The sequence below is a fragment of the Salvelinus alpinus genome, chromosome 12, assembly GCF_045679555.1.
Source record: "Salvelinus alpinus chromosome 12, SLU_Salpinus.1, whole genome shotgun sequence".
Taxonomy (NCBI): domain Eukaryota; kingdom Metazoa; phylum Chordata; class Actinopteri; order Salmoniformes; family Salmonidae; genus Salvelinus; species Salvelinus alpinus.
Window position 1 is genome coordinate 476,407 of NC_092097.1, and position 23,506 is coordinate 499,912.

Sequence of the window (23,506 nt, forward strand, 5' to 3'; positions counted from 1 at the left end):
CTTCAACTGTATATTGAATGAAAAAGATTTTCTTTGTTTCTTTGTGGAATTTTCTACAGAATTTCAATGTATACTGTACATAGATCTGATGATTATATTGAAATTACATTGATGTAACAGTTAGGTTAAGTCAATGTATTTAAGTAGAAGTTTTACCCTCATTTTAATATTTACACTGCTGGTTGAAATGAGATGAAAACAGCACTGGTTGATGACTTTTTTTAAATCCAATGTATTTTCCACATTGATTCCATGACACAATACGTTGACAAATTATGCGGAAACAACGTCGATTCAACCAGAGTGTGCCCGTTGCTACTATTCTGTGTGGCAAAACATCCTTGTCTGAGCTCCTGTTTCCTGCGCTCACTTGACAATGTTACATCAGTCTGAAAACTTTAGAGGCAGTTTGTTGTTGAAAAGCATTTGCTTATGTTCTTCCACAGCTCCTTGTGAGAGTCTAAGGCCAGGCTACCTTTTGGGACAATTAACATGTCTTCACCAAGGCTTGGGGGACCATCTGGCATTTCACATTCTCCAGAGTCTTGGCTGGAAGTCAGCAAACACGGCAATGGAAAGAGGAGCTCCCCCCCATTAGCCTTAATTAGAAGGTACTTACAAAGGTCATCCATTGTGGGACACTTGTTGTGAAAAGAACACAAGGTATCCCAGGGACTTATTAGACTCTCTATGGAGATAGGAACTGAAGTTCATCATCATAAAGTATGTCTCTGTTTGAAAACAATAATGAAGCAAAATCCCATTACACATCACTTGTAAATTTAGTCCCTTGAGGGTACACACCATAACACATCTGTGACCAATTACAGGGTGACTGCTCTCAGGTTGCAATGATCCTACGATTCTGTTCAGAGTTGTGAAGAAACAACACAGCGAACAATTTAGTCTTTATTGCCATCTGTGCCAGAAGACAGAGAGACTTTGAACATTACAAAAAAAGGTTATTAGAAAATATACAAAAAGTACAGGTAACCAAATATAGGGGTATAAATCTTTCCATCACGTGGTCGTTTAATACAAGACTAAACAAAGAGTAACAAGAAACTAAAAAGGCACTCTTGTTCAGTTACATATCTCAGTGACATTCTCTCTGTCCCTCAAAAATGCAGTAAAATGCATAACAGAGAGGGCAAATTAATTAAACTGTAAAAAGCTCACTTCATTTAAAATTAAACCATAGCAAAAGGTGGGGCATAAACTTTGCTTTGTTTCTGATGGTATTTTGATTTCACATAATATACCAGTAAAGTCATTACCTAATTATATTTCATACATAGTTCCCAGTAAGACAATTAATGTGATCAAGTTAATACAGTACCTGATCTCATCCTCTTGACAGTATTGTTTTGGTTTGATCTGGGTAATTGTGTGATGCTTGGTTTCACTTTTGTAAATCCAGGAACCATTCTTTGTACTCTTTTTGACTCTGCTATCATTCATTCCTCAACAAATATTGCATTATATTACTTTCTACGAATCACTGATTGGTGCATTGAATTGACCTTGGCTAGATCATAAGGATACTTAATTTCTCTTTTCTCAGATATCTACTGCCGGTATAAAAAATGGCTATAAATACATCACATTTATCAAACCATATAAAACAGATCAAGTATAAATAGGGCACAAAGAAACTGGTGTCTGGTGTGTGAATGGAAAAATACTGTGTTTAAGTTATAAACAATGGCTGTACTTTCTAGTCGCCTGTGCTTACGGCTACAGTAAGTCGTGTGCCAACTGTTCCTATTGATGTGTTTGACATGACTTAAGTCCAGTGCATGTGCACATTCATGCTCTGATACGAGATACTCTACATGAAATATTGTTTTGGGTAATTTACATCATGGAAATTCGACATTGACAGGACTTGTTTTTCCCGTTACATTCTTGACAGGAAGAGTCCTCTATACTCAATGCATCTCCACATTCTTGTTGGGTTACATGGTTGACACCCCTCATTTCCGTGACAGCAGCTGGTTCTCCAAGTCCTCCAATCGAGTAGTCATCCCCGCCAGTAGAAAAGGGTTAAGGAAATAAACACATCATTCCATTTTATGGTCAAATGGGCTGTACGAATGAAGCTGAGCTGAGTTGTATGTTGAATTGAATGATATTGTAGTAGAAGAATCATATGGCTTTTTTCATGGGATAAATTTTGGTCCGAATCCTAACTTGAAATGTGTGCACTAAACTTGGACTTTGGCATAAATCATGCATTGATGTTGATGGAAAGGTCTGTGCAAAAACTTGAGTTACAGACACTGACGTATTTGGGCCGACAGTATATCACTTAAATGCATATATATTAAGTACCTAAGGTACAGTGCCTTTGGAAAGTATTCAGACCACTTTACTTTTTCCACATTTTGTTAGGTTACAACCTTATTCTAAAATGGATTCAATTGTTGATTTTTCGACTCAATCTACACACAATACCCTGTAATGACAAAGCAAAAACAGTTTATACATTTTTGCTAATTTATACATTTAAAAAAATCTGAAATATCACATATACATAAGTATTCAGACCCTTTACTCAGTACTTTGTTGAAGCGCCTTTGGCAGTGATTACAGCCTTGAGTTTTCTTGGGTATGACGCTACAAGCTTGAAACACCTGTATTTGAGTTTCTCCCATTCTTCTCTGCAGATCCTCTCAGCTCTGTCAGGTTGGATGGGGAGCGTTGCTGCACAGCTATTTTCAGGTCTCTCCAGAGATGTTAGATCGGGTTCAAGTCCGGGCTCTGGCTGGGCCACTCAAGGACATTCAGAGACTTGCCCCGAAGCCACTCCTGCGTTGTCTTGGCTGTGTACTTAGGGTAGTTGTCCTGTTGGAACGGGAACCTTCGCCCACTTGTCTGAGATCCTGAGTGCTCTGGAGCAGGTTTTCATCAAGGATCTCTCTGTACTTTGCTCCGTTCATCTTTGCCTCGATCCTGACTAGTCTCCCAGTCCCTGCCACTGAAAAACATCCACACAGCATCATGCTGACACCACCATGCTTCGCCATAGTTTCCTCCAGACGTGACGCGTGGCATTCAGGCCAAAGAGTTCAATCTTGGTTACATCAGACAAGAGAATCTTATTCATCATGGTCTGAGAGTGTTTAGGTGCCTTTTGGAAAACTCCAAGCGGGCTGTCATGTACCTTTTACTGAGGAGTGGCTTTCGCCTGGTCGCTCTACCATAAAGGCCTGATTGGTGGAGTGCTGCAGAGATGGTTGTCCTTCTGGAAGGTTCTTCCATCTCCACAGAGGAACTCTAGAGCTCTGTCAGAGTGACCATCGGGTTCTTGGTCACCTCCCTGATCAAGACCCTTCTCTCCCGATTGCTCAGTTTGGCCATGCGGCCAACTCTAGGAAGAGTCTTGTGGTGGGGGATCCAAACTTTTTCCATTTAAGAATGATGGAGGCTACAGTGTTCTTGGGGGCATTCAAAGCTGCAGAAATGTTTTGGTACCCTTCCCCAGATCTGTGCCAGGACACAATACTGACTCAAAGCTCTATGTACAATTCCTTCAACCTCATGGCTTGATCTTTGCTCTGACATACAATGTCAACTGTGGGACCTTATATAGACCGGTGTGTGGCTTTCCAAATCATGTTCAATCAATCAAATTTACCACAAGTGGACTCCAATCAAGTTGTAGAAACATCTCAAGGATGATCAGTGGAACAGGATGCACTTGAGCTCAATTTTGAGTCTCATAGCAAAGGGTCTGAATACTTATGTAAATAAGATGCAACATTTTCTAAAAACCTGTTTTTGCTTTGTCATCTACACACATTATTGTGTGTAGATGATCTAAATGTATTTAATCTATTTTAGAATAAAGCTGTAATGTAACAAAAGTTGGAAAAATTCAAGGGGTCTTAATTCTTTCCGAATGCACTGTAACAACTATGGTTTAAAAACACATTTATATAAACTACATCAAGTATTTTGTTATAGTAATTGTTATCACAAAACAGTAAAATGTTAGGACAAAATAACAAGGTGGTATCTGAAATATCTGGATCAATGGTCATCAGTAAATCTAATCTACTCGCACAAATGTCATAATGGGCGCTGCACAAAAATGATGTCTTCCCAATGAAAAGTAGCCATGTCAATCAAAAGATCCTTATGTGCTACCCAGTGCAATAGCATGATGGAGACTGACGTGGAATTCCACTGCAACAGAAGTGCCATTGTAACTCCTCATCACCTCTAATCCCTAAGCATTTACAAGAAAAATAAACAATTGGTCTTTGAAACGTTGTCCGTTCAGATAGTGTTCCCTCTTTGGACGAATCTGTTTCTAGAGCCTTTGAGTAGACAATGATCCACTTTACACAGTGATGAATTGGAGGCCAATGAAATATTAGGTATGTTACGCTTAAGTTAAAAGTGATAGTTTACCATGTAGACCAGAACAGACATGGTCATGCTTTACTGACTCAGAACTGATACATGTTTTTTCATGAATATTACCTTTTACCGTTTATGAAAGTGATCAGAATCCAACACAAATATATACAGATGAGTTTAACCAAATGTTTCTTTTCATTTTGAGCCGGGTTCCCGGACACAGTTTAAGCCTAGTCCTGGATAAAAAGCATGTTTAATGAAGAATCTCCATTGAAATAACATTTAAGTCCAGTACTAAGCCTAACCTGTGTCCAAGAAACTGGACATTAATGTAAATATTGATGACTCTTTTGAGTATTCATTATGCCCTTTGATGTCCAATCATGTTTAATATTGTCCAGAGAGCTAAATAATCATTTAACCAGAGACAGCAAACACGTGTTGATTTTATGTTCAGGCCAATTTCCTGGCTTTGTGGAGACAAAAACAAACGTGTGTGGACCACACCACACATGGTGGGGGGAAGATTGTGGCAAGTGCAAAATAAAATAAATAGACCAGAGGAACAGGCACCCTGACTAGTATAAATGAACAGTATTTGGGTGTGTGTTAGTTTTGTCTCAGCGGCGAGTGTGTATTTAAATCATCATGCTACAACAGGTAAAAGACAAGCTGCAAAGTTCACCTTAAATGAACAGAAACTGTATATAAAAGGATATGTTTTGTTGTCAGCTGCTCCAGAGTGGTCATTGTGGCTTGCTGGAAATCAACCAGACTCTCACAGGCGCATGGGTTTTTTACCTCAATCTCTCCCTGGCTCTCCTCTGAAAACACACATTTACATCATTTAGCAGACACTCTTATCCAGAGCGACTTACAATGAATTCATTCATTTTCATACTTTTCCCCCCCTTCCTGGTACCCAATGGGAATCGAACCCACAAACCTGGCTTTGCAAGCGCCATGCTCTACCAACTGAGCCACAGGGTACCACATACACACAAACTGTGAAAAAAACACACTTATATTTCATTCTATCACTTTCATCAGCGCTCCAAATTAAGAAATGTAAGGAGGTGTCTATTATGTAAAAAGTATTTAACCTCATCCTCTCTATTATCTTTGCCTGACTCTAGATGGTGCTCTAAAATAACGAGTTCTGATTATGTTGTGATTTGATTTGATCATAGAATAGAATACCTGCACAGATGTTGAGCTTGAGGTTCTCTGCTATCTGATTGATGAAAGTGAAGTCAGTGGTATAGAAGAAGTGCTTGTCGTGTGGCTCCGAGGCGATCTCGCGCAGCTCATCCTCCACGGCCTTGCCAACGCCAACAGCATACATAGTGATACCTGGCACACAGGACAATGCAGTATCTCACTGAAGTGGTGGATGAAGTCCTGAATTGTATTTGATTGCAAGCACTGTTTTGTTGAAACATCTAGCCACACACCAAAGTAGTGAATGGCAGTCGATTTGGACATGATTTGTTGTCTTTAAGTAGTAAGTAGCAGGCTTACATATTCATATTCATATTTCATAATCATGTTATAAGAGCTCTCATTATAGAAAGATAATCAAATCTTAATGTAAATGGAAACATTACTGCAGAAGCTTTATAATACAGTAGGCAAATAAATTACAGCCCGTGTGTCACCTACAGTACCTGCTTCTTTGGCTTTCTTGGCCCACTCGGTGATGTCGTCTTGAGAGCGGCCGTCAGTGAAGACCAGGCCCACACGAGGGACATTCTTGCGGGCACCCTCTGCCTCTGAGAAGCTGTTCTCTACCATATGCTTGAGAGCCAGGCCCGTCATGGTGCCCTTCTCCATGTACTCCACATTCATCACCGCCTTCTTGATGTCAACCGCCGTCTGGTACATGTTGAGGGAGAACTCGGTTCGCACGCGACTGGAGTACTGCACTAGGCCCACTCGTGTCCCGTGCGCCGACACGTCCAGGGAGTCCACCACCTGGTTGACAAACTGCTTGACCAGCTCAAAATTCTGGGGACGCACACTCTTGGAGCCGTCGATGAGGAGGACCAGGTCAATGTTGGCTGATCTGCAGGCTGGGTGGGACACGGGGCGAATCAGGGCATTTTTCATACAGTAACATGCCCTTGTTGCATTTACCACGCATGGATTGTTGGTCTTTCATAAAACACTGTGGGATTCATCAGAAACAACAGCTCCTTTGGTAGTGTTACCTCTTGATGAAGAAAAGGCTTTTTTATATTTTTCCCTGTAAAAATTAACAAACTTACAAAGATGGAAAGACGTAGGAGGACTATTCGCACCAAACTTTAAATTGTATTTCCAGGCAGCATTTCGCCCAATCCTAATTTGGTTTAGAGATGATTCTTCTGCCCCCTAGCTGAGTATAGAGAGACATGGAAGAGGTGGTCATCACTGATATATCCCTTTAACAATGTAAACTACGCTTTGGTCCTATTAGTGCTAACACAATTTCTATTGGTGCAAAATGGAATGCTATGCTCCACTATTTGACAATAATGCCTTGAGATCTGGAGAGCAGTATTTTGCATCTTCCCAATAGTCCAAATGTGGAATCCGTACCCTTGCTGATATCATGGACAGCAATGGTTTGAGAACATTCCATACACATTACGAATCAAATCATTTTTTATGTATTTACAATTTAGGTCAGCTATGCTGGACTATGGAGTCCCTTGGGAAACCCAACTACCGACCACCCAATGATGAGATTTATACATTATCTGCGATGGTGACATGTTGGCTGGGTGGGGTTGGGAGAACGAGATGAAAGGTTGGGGCCAACTTCTTTTTTATTTCATTTTCCTGTTTATACTGAATTTATTATTACTTAAACTTGAGTGGTAGCCTATGGGTAATGGACAATGTACCTGTAACCTACCGAACAAAAATAATACACTGTAGAATGTGCAGTTATTAAGCATTTTAACAGGTCCTTATTGTAAAACGTTCTCCATTGCTTACATGGCTAAATATTTTATTTCGGAAGAGGTTTTATTTTGTAGGTTATGTAATTCCAGTTCTAGAGCACATTAGATATGATATTCTAGATACTACAGAGGGACAACTGAATAGTAGTAGTTGTATAAAGCCATTGCATCCTGGTGAACCACAGGAGTTGTAGAGGGTATTCATTATTGTATTTACTGGGTGTATGAAGTATACTTACTTCCGCAGCCTTTGCCATCCTCCTCCAGTAGCTGTGCCTCAGGGCAGATGCAGTAGTAGGATCCTGGTGTGCTGACACACTGGTGCTCACAGCCATGCACCACTGTGTTACACAGGTCAAGATCTGTGGAGGACAAACACACATGGAGAGACTGACAAACTGAGGGGCAGTGGATGAGAAGTGTGTAGTGTCATAGGTTATGTCCGGGATCAATGGAACACGATGGGGGATAGCACAATGACACTGTTGTTGGCAACCATTCAAAAAAGCTGATACTAACAAAGTGCACATTTATCACATTTCTAAGAGGCTTACATTGTGGTCACTAAAATCTGATTGAAAAGAAATATTTGGCTGTTTCTGCTACATAACATTTAGAAGTTGTCCTTTTCTGGTGTAGAAAAATATTTGCTAAATGCTAACTACTGTTCGGATAAGCTGGTAGCAAAACTAGCCAGTAATTGCATCTGGTTACCAATGTAGTTAAAGATTAACTACATGTCTTAAAGGCAACTCAATGTTATTTGATTGTGACCAACAGCACAGACCTGGGTTCAAATAGAATTTGTATTGTTAGGAATACTTTAGTTGCTTTTGATTGAGCACGCTTGGAGCACTTCAACCAATGACAGGCAGGCTCAATCAAACACTAAAACTATTACAAAGAAAACACATATTATTTGAACCCAGTTCTGATAAAAAATATAAACAAAATCCTGTTGTGTGCAAGCAATGAGGACAGAACATATCCTTATGCTTGATAAATACAGGATAGTATGTAGATTTGTTGAGTACGCAATGTTCACCACAAATCTCACGCAGCAGCCGCCTCAAATACGCTGTTGTATACATCTGTCCCTATGCATTCTACTGTTTGGCCTGATGATGGCCTCACTAACTTGAGTTTGAAGTGTTGCATTCACAGGTGAAGGTGCCTGAGGAGGGGATACAGATCTGCTTACAGTCATGCTTCCCCTCAGCACACAGGTATATCATTGTATCATAAAAACAAATACACTGATTACAGCTTGAAGGGAAGGTTGTGGTTCCATGCCCAGGATTCTTCTATTGTTTGAGACCTTCTATACCAACTTGGACTCTCAAGTATTCCTAAGGAAGATCATTCTTCTTGGGGATTGTATTGCCAGGGTCGGCCAGGACCACAACATTTGAAGAGGCATGATTAGAAAGGTGTCAGCAATACCAGCTCAAATGGAGCTATTCTCCTAACCAAATTTGTAGAACCTGTTCTTGTCATCTTCAATCAGAAAAACAAATTCAAAACGTTCTGGATGCATCCACACAATGGCATATCATTGGCTATGTCATTGTCTGAGGTAAGGATTGTTGTGTCGTGAACATCCCAAGAGCGATGACGAGTCCTGACAACTTTTGGAAAGGACAGATAATCCCTTGATCCGCTCCATTATGTGTCAGTGTTATGCTGGTGAATGAGGACCCAAAAGCGACTTAATAGAAACAGAGTCTTTATTCCAGTCTTAAACAAAAAACGAAACTCCTGGATATTATCTTAGGTAAATCCAAAACAGGAAAACTGAAATCCTCTCGTCAGTAGAGAGGAACGACTGGAGACGCGACCACAGACTGCAGGTCGCTTCGGGAAGGCACAGGCCGTAGCTGACATAGACACCTGCTCACACGCAGCATCTGAAGAAGGCAAAAACACGACAGGGCGGAACAAGGACACAGAACAGCAAACATCAAACAAGGATCCGACAAGGACAGAAGCGGAAAACAGAGGGAGAAATAGGGACTCTAATCAGAGGGCAAAATAGGGGACAGGTGTGAAAGAGTAAATGAGGTAGTTAGGAGAATGAGGAACAGCTGGGAGCAGGAACGGAACGATAGAGAGAGAGAGCGAGAGAGGGAGAGAGGGAGGGGGAGAGAGAGGGATAGAAAGAGGGAAAGAACCTAATAAGACCAGCAGAGGGAAACGAATAGAAGGGAAGCACAGGGACAAGACATGATAATCAAAGACAAAACATGACAGTACCCCCCCACTCACCGAGCGCCTCCTGGCGCACTCGAGGAGGAACCCTGGCGGCAACGGAGGAAATCATCAATCAACGAACGGTCCAGCACGTTCCGAGATGGAACCCAACTCCTCTCCTCAGGACCGTAACCCTCCCAATCCACTAAGTACTGGTGACCACGTCCCAGAGAACGCATGTCCATGATCTTCCGTACCTTGTAAATAGGTGCGCCCTCGACAAGGACGGGGGGGGGGGAGGGAAGACGAACGGGGGCGCGAAGAAAAGGCTTGACACAGGAGACATGGAAGACAGGGTGGACGCGACGAAGATGTCGCGGAAGCAGCAGTCGCACAGCGACAGGATTGACGACCTGAGAGACACGGAACGGACCAATGAACCGCGGAGTCAACTTGCGAGAAGCTGTCGTAAGGGGAAGGTTACGAGTGGAAAGCCACACTCTCTGACCGCGACAATACCTAGGACTCTTAATCCTACGTTTATTGGCGGCTCTCACAGTCTGCGCCCTGTAACGGCAAAGTGCAGACCTGACCCTCCTCCAGGTGCGCTCACAACGTTGGACAAAAGCCTGAGCGGAGGGAACGCTGGACTCGGCGAGCTGGGACGAGAACAGAGGAGGCTGGTACCCAAGACTACTCTGAAACGGAGATAGCCCGGTAGCAGACGAAGGAAGCGAGTTGTGAGCGTATTCTGCCCAGGGGAGCTGTTCTGCCCAAGACGCAGGGTTTCGAAAAGAAAGGCTGCGTAATATGCGACCAATCGACTGATTGGCCCTTTCTGCTTGACCGTTAGACTGGGGATGAAACCCGGAAGAGAGACTGACGGAAGCACCAATCAAACGACAGAACTCCCTCCAAAACTGTGACGTGAATTGCGGGCCTCTGTCTGAAACGGCGTCTAACGGGAGGCCATGAATTCTGAACACATTCTCAATGATGATTTGTGCCGTCTCCTTAGCGGAAGGAAGCTTAGCGAGGGGAATGAAATGTGCCGCCTTAGAGAACCTATCGACAACCGTAAGAATCACAGTCTTCCCCGCAGACGAAGGCAGACCGGTAATAAAGTCTAAGGCGATGTGAGACCATGGTCGAGAAGGAATGGGAAGCGGTCTGAGACGACCGGCAGGAGGAGAGTTACCTGACTTAGTCTGCGCGCAGTCCGAACAAGCAGCCACGAAACGGCGCGTGTCACGCTCCTGAGTAGGCCACCAAAACCGCTGGCGAATAGAAGCAAGCGTACCCCGAACGCCGGGGTGGCCAGCTAACTTGGCAGAGTGAGCCCACTGAAGAACAGCCAGACGAGTAGAGACAGGAACGAACAGAAGGTTACTAGGACAAGCGCGCGGCGACGCAGTGTGAGTGAGTGCTTGCTTTACCTGTCTCTCAATTCCCCAGACAGTCAACCCGACAACACGCCCTTCAGGGAGAATCCCCTCGGGGTCGGTAGAAGCCACAGAAGAACTAAAGAGACGGGATAAGGCATCAGGCTTGGTGTTCTTATTTCCCGGGCGATAAGAAATCACGAACTCGAAACGAGCGAAAAACAACGCCCAACGAGCTTGACGTGCATTAAGTCGTTTGGCAGAACGGATGTACTCAAGGTTCTTATGGTCAGTCCAAACGACAAAAGGGACGGTCGCCCCCTCCAACCACTGTCGCCATTCGCCTATGGCTAAGCGGATGGCGAGCAGTTCGCGGTTACCCACATCATAGTTGCGTTCCGATGGCGACAGGCGATGAGAAAAATAAGCGCAAGGATGGACCTTATCGTCAGAATGGAAGCGCTGGGACAGAATGGCTCCCACGCCCACCTCTGAAGCGTCAACCTCGACAATGAATTGTTTAGTGACGTCAGGAGTAACAAGGATAGGAGCGGATGTAAAACGCTTCTTGAGGAGATCAAAAGCTCCCTGGGCGGAACCGGACCACTTAAAGCACGTCTTGACAGAAGTCAGAGCTGTGAGAGGGGCAGCCACTTGACCGAAATTACGAATGAAACGCCGATAGAAATTAGCGAAACCGAGAAAGCGCTGCAACTCGACACGTGACTTAGGAACGGGCCAATCGCTGACAGCCTGGACCTTAGCGGGATCCATCTGAATGCCTTCAGCGGAAATAACAGAACCGAGAAATGTGACAGAGGAGACATGAAAGGCGCACTTCTCAGCCTTCACGTAGAGACAATTCTCTAAAAGGCGCTGGAGTACACGTCGAACGTGCTGAACATGAATCTCGAGTGACGGTGAAAAAATCAGGATATCGTCAAGGTAAACGAAAACAAAGATGTTCAGCATGTCTCTCAGTACATCATTAACTAATGCCTGAAAGACAGCTGGAGCATTAGCGAGACCGAACGGCAGAACCCGGTATTCAAAATGCCCTAACGGAGTGTTAAACGCCGTTTTCCACTCGTCCCCCTCTCTGATGCGCACGAGATGGTAAGCGTTACGAAGGTCCAACTTAGTAAAGAACCTGGCTCCCTGCAGAATCTCGAAGGCTGACGACATAAGGGGAAGCGGATAACGATTCTTAACCGTTATGTCATTCAGCCCTCGATAATCCACGCAGGGGCGCAGAGTACCGTCCTTCTTCTTAACAAAAAAAAACCCCGCTCCGGCGGGAGAGGAAGAAGGCACCACGGTACCGGCGTCGAGAGAAACAGACAGATAATCCTCGAGAGCCTTACGTTCGGGAGCCGACAGAGAGTATAGTCTACCCCGAGGGGGAGTGGTCCCCGGAAGGAGATCAATACAACAATCATACGACCGGTGAGGAGGAAGAGAGTTGGCTCTGGACCGACTGAAGACCGTGCGCAGATCATGATATTCCTCCGGTACTCCTGTCAAATCACCAGGTTCCTCCTGAGAAGAGGGGACAGAAGAAACAGGAGGGATAGCAGACATTAAACACTTCACATGACAAGAAACGCTCCAGGATAGGATAGAATTACTAGACCAATTAATAGAAGGATTATGAGATACTAGCCAGGGATGACCCAAAACAACAGGTGTAAAAGGTGAACGAAAAATCAAAAAGGAAATGGTCTCACTGTGGTTACCAGATACTGTGAGGGTTAAAGGTAGTGTCTCACATCTGATACTGGGGAGAAGACTACCATCTAAGGCGAACATGGGCGTGGGCTTCCCTAACTGTCTGAGAGGAATGTCATGTTTCCGAGCCCATGCTTCGTCCATAAAACAACCCTCAGCCCCAGAGTCTATCAAGGCACTGCAGGAAGCAGCCGAACCGGTCCAGCGTAGATGGACCGACAAGGTAGTACAGGATCTTGATGGAGAGACCTGAGTAGTAGCGCTCACCAGTAGCCCTCCGCTTACTGATGAGCTCTGGCTTTTACTGGACATGACATGACAAAATGTCCAGCAGAACCGCAATAAAGGCAAAGGCGGTTGGTGATTCTCCGTTCCCTCTCCTTAGTCGAGATGCGAATACCTCCCAGCTGCATGGGCTCAGTCTCTGAGCCGGTGGAAGGAGATGGTTGAGATGCGGAGAGGGGGAACACCGTTAACGCGAGCTCTCTTCCACGAGCTCGGTGACGAAGATCTACCCGTCGTTCTATGCGGATGGCGAGTGCAATCAAAGAGTCCACGCTGGAAGGAACCTCCCGGGAAAGAATCTCATCCTTAACCTCAGCGTGGAGTCCCTCCAGAAAACGAGCGAGCAACGCCGGCTCGTTCCAGTCACTGGAGGCAGCAAGAGTGCGAAACTCTATAGAGTAATCCGTTATGGATCGATCACCTTGACATAGGGAAGCCAGGGCCCTGGAAGCCTCCTTCCCAAAAACTGAACGATCAAAAACCCGTATCATCTCCTCTTTAAAGTTCTGATAATCGTTAGAACACTCAGCCCTTGCCTCCCAGATAGCTGTGCCCCACTCCCGAGCCCGACCAGTAAGGAGTGATATGACGTAAGCGATCCGAGCTCTCTCTCTTGAGTATGTGTTGGGCTGGAGAGAGAACACAATATCACACTGGGTGAGAAAGGAGCGACACTCAGTGGGCTGCCCAGAGTAACATGGTGGGTTATTAACCCTAGGTTCCGGAGACTCGGAAGACCAGGAAGTAGCTGGTGGCACGAGACGAAGACTCTGAAACTGTCCTGAGAGGTCGGAGACCTGAGCGGCCAGGGTCTCAACGGCATAACGAGCAGCAGACAATTCCTGCTCGTGTCTGCCGAGCATTGCTCCCTGGAACTCGACGGCAGTGTTGCGAGAATCCGTAGTCGCTGGGTCCATTCTTGGTCGGATCCTTCTGTTATGCTGGTGAATGAGGACCCAAAATCGACTTAATAGAAACAGAGTCTTTATTCCAGTCTTAAACAAAAAACGAAACTCCTGGATATTATCTTAGGTAAATCCAAAACAGGAAAACTGAAATCCTCTCGTCAGTAGAGAGGAACGACTGGAGACGCGACCACAGACTGCAGGTCGCTTCGGGAAGGCACAGGCCGTAGCTGACATAGACACCTGCTCACACGCAGCATCTGAAGAAGGCAAAAACACGACAGGGCGGAACAAGGACACAGAACAGCAAACATCAAACAAGGATCCGACAAGGACAGAAGCGGAAAACAGAGGGAGAAATAGGGACTCTAATCAGAGGGCAAAATAGGGGACAGGTGTGAAAGAGTAAATGAGGTAGTTAGGAGAATGAGGAACAGCTGGGAGCAGGAACGGAACGATAGAGAGAGAGAGCGAGAGAGCGAGAGAGGGAGGGGGAGAGAGAGGGATAGAAAGAGGGAAAGAACCTAATAAGACCAGCAGAGGGAAACGAATAGAAGGGAAGCACAGGGACAAGACATGATAATCAAAGACAAAACATGACAGTCAGGACCCGGTGCGAGAAACAGTCACTAATAATCGTCAGAACCCAGAAGATGAGGCAGACACAGCAGTACTAGAGATGGTGGTTTAATTAAAGAACAAAATCTTCAGGCAAAGAAACTAAATCCACAATGTCCAAAAATAAAGCCAAGAGGCACAAAATGGAAATCCTCCAAAATACAAAAGAAACTCCACAAAGTGGTAAAAAACAGCAGGGAAAAACAAACCTCAAAAGACTACTCAAATAATACACAAGAACTAAACCAGAGAACCTCTGGAAAATCCAACAAGAGAAATATCTGTATAAAACAAGGCTTGGGCTGGGGCTGGGTGCTAACTTACAAACACTGAGCAAGGAACTGAGGAACACACAGGGTTTAAATACTAACAAGGGAATAACCTACAGGTGCAAACAATAATTAGAGCAAGAAAAACAAAAGGTACAAAAAAGGTGCAATGGGGACATCTAGTGACCAAAACCCGAACAGTCTTGGCCAAAACCTGACATTATGTCCATTAGATTAATGGATTTGCCACTTCTTCCATGCCACCAAGGCATTATACAAACCCAGTTACTGTAGCCTAAACCCATTCCGCTCCAAAGATGGACAAAAGCTGCTGAAGGATGATGAATCAATGAAATCCTGGTGGAGAGAACACCAAGAAGCACCGTTCAACTCATGAAGGTAGACATGGGTGAATCACCTAGCAAGCAGGACGTACAAGATGCCACCCAGAAGGTAAGAAATGACAAGGCCACATACATGATCCTGAGAGCTCTTACACCACATACTGTACATGCCTTGCTCTTGTACGAGAATACAATTCCCACACAAATCAAGGACACCCTGATTGTTACCATCTTTAAAAAGGAGGTTAAAAAAGTGTGTTCTTTCTCCTTTCCACCACTAGGAAAATAAAGACTCCTACTCCTCCCAGAATCACATTGCGGCTTTCGTACAACCAGAGGCACAACAGACATGCAGGGAGCAAAAGCAAACAATTTACATGGGCTTTATGACCTTACAAAAATATTTGAATCTATGAACTATGATACCCTTTGGCTGACAAACTCACCAGGGTACTGTAATCAGTAACAGTGGTGCTAAAAAGTAACCCTTTAAGATGAAACCTGGGGTGTAACTGGATTGTTGCCCCCACCCATTCTTCATTGCTGCCATCTTTCACCTTAAAGCTCAAATCTCTTTCAGGGAGTCCAAACCTAAATAAATTCAAGACAAACAGCAAATAGGTTTTCATCATGGAGCTCCGGTATGCACATGACAATGCCATCACTACCCACTTGGAAGAACACATACTTGGCATCCTGGATGCCTTTGCAAAGGCGTACACAGTCCTAGGTCTGGCACTAAACATAAAAAAGACACCAAGCCCGACCTGACAAGGCAACACCGCCCAAAACAATACGTGTTGGCAATACCAGACAACACAGGCCACAACGATATATATTGACAATATCACCCCCGTAAATGTGGATCACTTTCAATACCTTGGCAGCTTTCTCTCCTCTAAAGCTAAAATAGAAGTGGAAATACACCACTGCCTAAGATGTGTCAGTGGAGCATTTGCCAGACTGGGGAAATTAGTGTTTGATTATGGTGATATTCAGGTCACAACTGAAGTCCTCATCTACAAAGCTGTAGTTCTTCCAACCCTACTGTATGGGGAAACCAAGACCACGTACAGTAAGCACCACCAAAGATTCCTCTGCAAAATCATGAGGATCAGCTGGGAAGACAGGCACACCAACACCTGTGTCCTGAAGGAGGCAAACATTAAACCATTGTAAGTCTAAGCTCTTGGTTCGTAATATCTACTAAGCTAACATATGGAATTGTTTTAAGATGGTCATAGGATGGATCGTTTAGCTATTTGATTTGGAATTTTTTGGCCTGCTGGAGGTCATTTTGCAGGGCTCTGGTAGTGCTCCTCCTTGCACAAAGGCGGAGGTAGCGGTTCTGCTGCTGGGTTGTTGCCCTCCTAGCGCCTCCATGCTCTGGACACTACGCTGACAGACACAGCAAACCTTCTTGCCACAGCTCGCATTGATGTGCCATCCTGGATGAGCTGCACTACCTGAGCCACTTGTGTGGGTTGTAGACTCCGTCTCATGCTACCACTAGAGTGAGAGCACCGCCAGCATTCAAAAGTGACCAAAACATCAGCCAGGAAGCATAGGAACTGAGAAGTGGTCTGTGGTCACCACCTGCAGAATCACTCCTTTATTGGGGGTGTCTTGCTAATTGCCTATAATTTCCACCTTTTGTCTATTCCATTTGCACAACAGCATGTGAAATTTATTGTCAATCAGTGTTGCTTCCTAATTTGACAGTTTGATTTCACAGAAGTGTGATTGACTTGGAGTTACATTGTGTTGTTTAAGTGTTCCCTTTATTTTTTTTAGCAGTGTATATATTTTTTAGACCCAAATTTACCCACTTTGGTTATGGAACTTCTTACACCTACAGTGATTGTCTATAATGGTAACTTGAGTTGTTTTTGATTGAGCCTGGCTGGTGCAATGGAAGCAATGATATAGTCCAAAAAGTACAATCCATCAATCCTACATTCCAGGTAGGCTGAATCAGACAATCAAAAGTATTTGAAAGAAATCTTACTATTTGAACCCAGTTCTGCTGAGAGATTTGAACAAAATCCTGTTGTTTAGAAGTAATAAGGATGGGGGAAAAAATATATTTATCTTCCTTTAAAGCTGCAATATATAACTTTTTTGGGCAAATGTGAGTTATAGCTCTGTCATTCTCATTGAAAGCAAGTCTAAGAACCGGTAAATGTTCTGTGTGCTATTTCTATGCTTCCCCTTCTTAGGTTGAGTTTTTTACGTCTTTTACATTCGGTTTTGTACACCAGTCTCAAACAGCTGAAAATACAATATTTTGGGTTATATTAAAATATATTTCACAGTGGTTTAGATGGTACAATGATTCTCTACATACATTGCTTGTTTTGTCACAAACTGAAATTAGGCAAAATATTCAAATTTTAGCAACCAGAAAATGGCAGAGAAATTTCTACATATTCCACATTTAATTTGTAAAAACGTTGTTGCTGTTGTTGTTTTGAAGCATGGATTTCCAGTATTCCAATTTTAAAGATGGAGCTCAAAATTGATTAACACAGAGGAAAATGTAGATTTGTTCCACTTGTAATGATCACAACAAAACTGGTCTTCTTGTCAGCGAGTTCCTGAGATCCTGAGATGCCGTCAGGAGCTTACGCTCCTGGTAGGGTCACCCGTGGCGGTAAGGTCGGAAGTTACAGACAAAGTGTGATCCAACAAATACCTTAACTGCAGAGCAGGCAGAATATAATGGTCACAATGGTTGTAAAGGTGGAGGAAGACTGCAGTAGCGAGAGGTCACCAGTCGTCATGGGCTCCATGCCATTGGAGCTGCCAGTAGGATCACCTCTTTAAGGTCAGAAAGCAAACGTTTTAGTTTTGGAGCCTGGAACGTGCAAACTCTGATGAACAATGCAACCAGGGATCAACCTGAGAGATGAACTGCGATCATTCCAAGAGAACTGAGTTGATATTGGATTCACAGTGCTGCCCTTGCCGAAACCCAACTGGCAGATGAAGGGCATCTGAAGGAAGACAAAGGCAGCTACACCTTCTTCTGAAACGGTAAACCAGCTGATTATGGGGTTCATGGGGTTTGGCTGGGACCACAACTGTTGAAGAGGCACAATTGAAAAGTAAGGTACCGGCAATACCAACTAAATTTAGTTATTCTCCTAACCAAATGCAATACACTCCTCTGTCAGATGAATCAATCTAATCCCGGTGTAGAGAACTAATTACATTGTTTTGTTTACCTCCATTTGCTTCTTCTGTAAACACTCTCATGGCCATGTGGTTAATGCTAAGGATTTTTAATTTTAATTTAATTTAATTATTATTTATTATTTCATTTTATTTAACAAGGTAGGCCAGTTGAGAACATGTTCTCATTTACAACTGCGACCTGGCCAAGATAAAGCAAAGCAGTTTGACAAAAACAACAACACAGAGTTACACATCGGATAAACAAACGTACAGTCAATAACACAATAGAAAAAGCTATATACAGTGTGTGCAAATGCAGTAAGATTCGGAAGGTAAGGCAATAAACAGGCCATAGTGGCGAAATAAATAATTACAATGTATGTGTGCAAGTAGGGATACTGGGGTGCAAAAGAGCAAAAATAAATAACAATATGGGGATGAGATAGTTGGGTGGGCTATTTACAGATGGGCTGTGTACAGGTGCAGTAATCGGTAAGTTGCTCTGACAGCTGATGCTTAAAGTTAGTGAGGGAGATATAAGTCTCCAGCTTCAGTGATTTTTGCAATTCGTTCCAGTCATTAGCAGCAGAGAACTGGAAAGAAAGGCGACCAAAGGGGGTGTTGGCTTTGGGGATGACCAGTGAAATATACCTGCTGGAGCGCGTTCTACGGGTGGGTGTTGCTATGGTGACCAGTGAGCTGAGATAAGGTGGGGCTTTACCTAGCAAAGACTTATAGATGACCTGGAGCCAGTGGGTTTGGCAACGAATATGAAGCGAGGGCATACAGGTCGCAGTGGTGGGTAGTATATGGGGCTTTGGTGACAAAACGGATGGCACTGTGATAGATTACATCCAATTTGCTGAGTAGAGTGTTGGAGGCTATTTTGTAAATGACATTGCCGAAGTCAAGGACCGTTAGGATAGTCAGTTTTATGAGGGTATGTTTAGCAGCATGAGTGAAGGAGGCTTTGTTGCAAAATAGGAAACCGATTTTAGATTAATTTTGGATTAGAGATGCTTAATGTGAGTCTGGAAGGAGAGTTTACTGTCTAGCCAGACACCTAGGTATTTGTAGTTGTCCACATATTCTAAGTCAGAACCATCCAGAGTAGTGATGCTAGTCGGGCGGGCGGATGCGGGCAGCGATCGGTTGAAGAGCATGCATTTGGTTTTACTAGCATTTAAGAGCAGTTGGAGGCCACGGAAGGAGTGTTGAATGGCATTGAAGCTTGTTTGGAGGTTTGTTAACACAGTGTCTAAAAAAGGGCCAGAAGTATCATTGATATATACTGAGAAAAGAGTCAGCCCGAGAATCGAACCCTGTGGCACCCCCATAGAGACTGCCAGAGGTCTGGACAACAGGCCCTCTGATTTGACATACTGAACTCTATCTGAGAAGTAGTTGGTGAACCAGGCGAGGCAATCATTTGAGAAACCAAGGCTATTGAGTCTGCCGATAAGAATGCGGTGATTGACAGAGTTGAAAGCCTTGGCCAGGTTGATGAAGACGGCTGCACAGTACAGTCTTTTATCGATGGCGGTTATGATATCGTTTAGGACCATTATCGGCGTGGCTGATGTGCACCCATGACCAGCTCGGAAACCAGACTGCATAGCGGAGAAGGTACGGTGGGATTCGAAATGGTCGGTGATCTGTTTGTTAACTTGGCTTTCAAAGACTTTAGAAAGGCAGGGCAGGATAGATATGGGTCTGTAACAGTTTGAGTCTAGAGTGTCTCCCCCTTTGAAGAGGGGGATGACCACGGCAGCTTTCCAATCTTTAGGGATCTCAGACGATACGAAAGAGAGGTTGAACAGGCCAGTAATAGGGCTTGCAACAATTGCGGCGGAACATTTTAGAAAGAGAGGGTCCAGATTGTCTAGCCCAGCTGATTTGTAGGGGTCCAGATTTTGCAGCTCTTTCAGAACCTCAGCTATCTGGATTTGGGTGAAGGAGAAGCGGGGGGGGCTTGGGCAAGTTGCTGCGGGGTGTGCAGAGCTGTTGGCCGGGGTAGGGGTAGCCAGGTGGAAAGCATGGCCAGCCGTAGAAAAATGCTTCTTGAAATACTTATCGGTGGTGACAGTGTTTCCTAGCCTCAGTGCAGTGGGCAGCTGGGAGGAGGTGGTCTTATTCTCCATGGACTTTACAGTGTTTGTTATACAGGATGCAAATTTGTGCTACAGGATGCAAATTTCTGTTTGAAAAAGCTAGCCTTTGCTTTTCTAACCGACTGTGTATAATGGTTCCTAACTTCCCTGAAAAGTTGCATATTGCGGGGGCTTTTCGATGCTAATGCAGTACACCACAGGATGTGTTTGTGCTGGTCAAGGGCTATATCTGTTCTTAGTTCTAAATTTTTTGAAAGGGGCATGCTTATTTAAGAATGTTTAATATTACGATTATTTATTTGAAATGCGCGCCCTCCAATTTCACTGGATGTTAATGACAGGTGTCCCGCTAGTGGGACGCCTAGCCTTCCTAGCACACAGCTCAGACACCCATGCATACCCCACAAGATATGCCAACAGAAGACTCTTCACAATCCCCAAGTCCAGAACAGACTATGGGAGGCACACAGTACTGCATAGAGCCATGACTACATGGAACTCTTTTGCACATCAGGTAAATTATGCAAGCAGTAGAGTCAGATACAAAAAACAGATATAAATACACCTTATGGAACAACGGGGACTGTGAAGAGACACACCCAGGCACAGACACACGCATACACATACTAACACATTTACTCTACACACACGTACACATGGATTTTGTATTGTAGATATGTGGTAAAGGCCTGAGGGCACACACTTAATGTGTTGTGAAATGTAATGTCATGTAATATTTTTTATTGATTATAACTTCCTTAATGTTGTTGGACCCCAGGACGAGTGCTAAATGGGGATCCTTAATACTGTAGCGACCCGCATAGACAGCTGTGTGTTATGTGTTAGACTATTAGTTGGTTGTGTGGTACTTACCAGTACCCTGTGTTCGCGGGGTCTGACATGCCAATCAACCTGCTATCTGCCAATCACGGGAATGCCTGGAATGTTCTGATGCCGGGCTTCCTGGTGGTTGGCGGAGTGGCGTGAAGGGGGGTTGGGCAGGGGATGGAGCATTGGAAGTTACGACCAGGTTTAGCCATTGTTCTCTCTCTTATGTCTGGTCTTCACAAAAGAAGGTCACGGTTGTTCTATAGGGTATCCTTCATTTATTTGGGGTGGGCTACGGCCAACAGTAGCCTGTGTGAATTTGGGTTAATAAACCGTAAATTCATAAACTCAATGCTCTGTCTGGACAATTGTTCCTTTATGATCTAGTCAGGTCATTACAATAAATACAGTTGTGTCAAGTTGTCTGGATGTCCTTTGTTTGGTGGACCATTCTTGAAACACAGCAGCGTTGCCGTTTTTTAATGTGTCTCTTCCCCTTCATCTACACTGATTAAAGTGGATTCAACAAGTGACATCAATAAGGGATCATAGCATTCACCTGGTCAGTCTGTCATGGAAAGAGTAGGTGTTCTTAATATTTTGTGCACTCATTAGAATATTGGCCTACTGCAGCATAGTAGGCCTATAATATGCTACACCAAAAACACCTCCTCAGTCATTTGATTGAAAAAAAAACAGGCCTACAAGAAACTCTAATAATTTGTTAACACCATCTGCTTTAATTATTTCGCAAAACAGTTATTCAAGGAGATCTAAATGCATATTCAAATGAAACTGACATTAAAAATGGCCTACTTTGAAATTAGGTATGCTTAGCTAGTTTTTTGAGTTATTAAAAATAGAAAATGTTCTTGAGACAAGATGTGTGGGCATATAGGCAGATGTTGCAATAGGAGGATGAATTCTATAATGATATTCAATCTGTGGGTACAAACTTTGATTGAGAAATGATTGTCATTTAATTATATATTTTTGCGCTCCCTCACCTAAAAAAATAGCACTACACCACTGCTCCTTGGCTATAGAAGATTGTAGCGCAGCCAAATATATCCCACATGCATCACAGTCATGTCTTTCCCCAGAATTTTAAAGCATTGCAGACTAAAGCGTTATAAATTGTTTTATATAAATCAGGTCCATTTAATTTGTATTAAAATCAATTATATCAGTTGCTAGCTTTGGATCCCAGGAAGAGTGCAGCAGGTAATGGGGAAGTAGGGGTGCTGAGGGTGCTGCAGCACCCCCTGAAAATCAGAATACATTTTTCAATTAAATTCAATTAATTTTTTTCTCACAAAAGTAGTGCACTAGCCGTTTACTTTATTAGCCGTCTGTAGTGCAGGGGGAAAGTTTTTTTACAGCGCTGCAATATATCTCAGTTTATTGCATAAATCGTACATACATTGGATTGCAATGCTGGTGCGATAAAATAATCCAGTCCAGTTTAATTACAGTGTAGGCTAATCCAAGAGTTGCAACCAGCAGGGAGCTACAAAGGAAGGAGCAAGACCTTGGTCAGCTCCAGAGGGCTAGAGAGGCCAAGGTGAGTCAGCACCATGGGCAGCTCTACAGGCACCAACTAGGGCTGATGATTCAATACCAATACTACTCAGTCCAGGTGCTTCAACCAATTGGCACCTGGAATTGGTCCACCTGTCGTTCGCTACCTCAAATTAGTATAAGTAGAGGTGCAGTCACTTGGGCGGTCCGAGGAGCGACCCAAGCATGACCTAAGAGGCCTTTCAGTTGTATTTCTCCCCTCCCTGTTCCTCCAACCTTAATTAAAGAACAACTTTTGTTTGAGCACCGCAAAACGATCTCCCGCTGTCTTATTTTATTGTGAGTTTCACCTCTGACTCCCCTGGGCTGCCACATATGACACAATGTAAATGGAGAAGAAGGCTAAAACATGATCAGCACAGATTGGCAGATCAAAATAGCGGCACAAAGGTTTCGGGGGAACAGAGTGGTGCTGTCATTCAAGGTATTTTATTGTGTTCGTAATGAGCACGGGATGGTTGCATTTTGGCTTCTGTTCAGATGGATGAAGCCAGCGGGGAACACATGCAGCATACAGACACCGCTGCTACAGACATACCACAGATCTTACTTGCAGTGGTGTGCTATATTTTTAGGCAAGGGAGTGCAAAAAAATAAGTAAATGAAGTCATAATTTCCTCAAATATTTGTATCGACAGATGTAGCCTATTGAATAGCCTATCATTACAGGGCTCCCCAACCCTGTTCAGGGAGTGCTACCATACTGTAAAGTTTAATTCCAACCCCAGTTGTAACTAACCCGATCCATCTTAGAAAATAGCTAATTATTAGA

General features: G+C 43.8%; 1 protein-coding gene across 2 annotated transcripts in view; it reads right to left on the reverse strand.

Annotated features, from left to right (window-relative positions):
• Positions 1-896: 896 nt before the first annotated feature.
• Positions 897-23,506, reverse strand: part of LOC139535332 (matrilin-4-like) — a 43,901-nt gene continuing 21,291 nt past the window's right edge. For both annotated transcript variants that reach the window (XM_071334641.1, XM_071334640.1), the window contains exons 9-13: positions 7,556-7,678; positions 6,036-6,440; positions 5,569-5,721; positions 5,088-5,192; positions 897-2,035 (exon numbers count right to left, since the gene is read on the reverse strand). In XM_071334641.1, the coding sequence (XP_071190742.1) occupies positions 1,977-2,035; positions 5,088-5,192; positions 5,569-5,721; positions 6,036-6,440; positions 7,556-7,678 (845 nt within the window). In that variant the 3' untranslated portion in view covers positions 897-1,976. The remainder of the gene's footprint in view (positions 2,036-5,087; positions 5,193-5,568; positions 5,722-6,035; positions 6,441-7,555; positions 7,679-23,506) is intronic.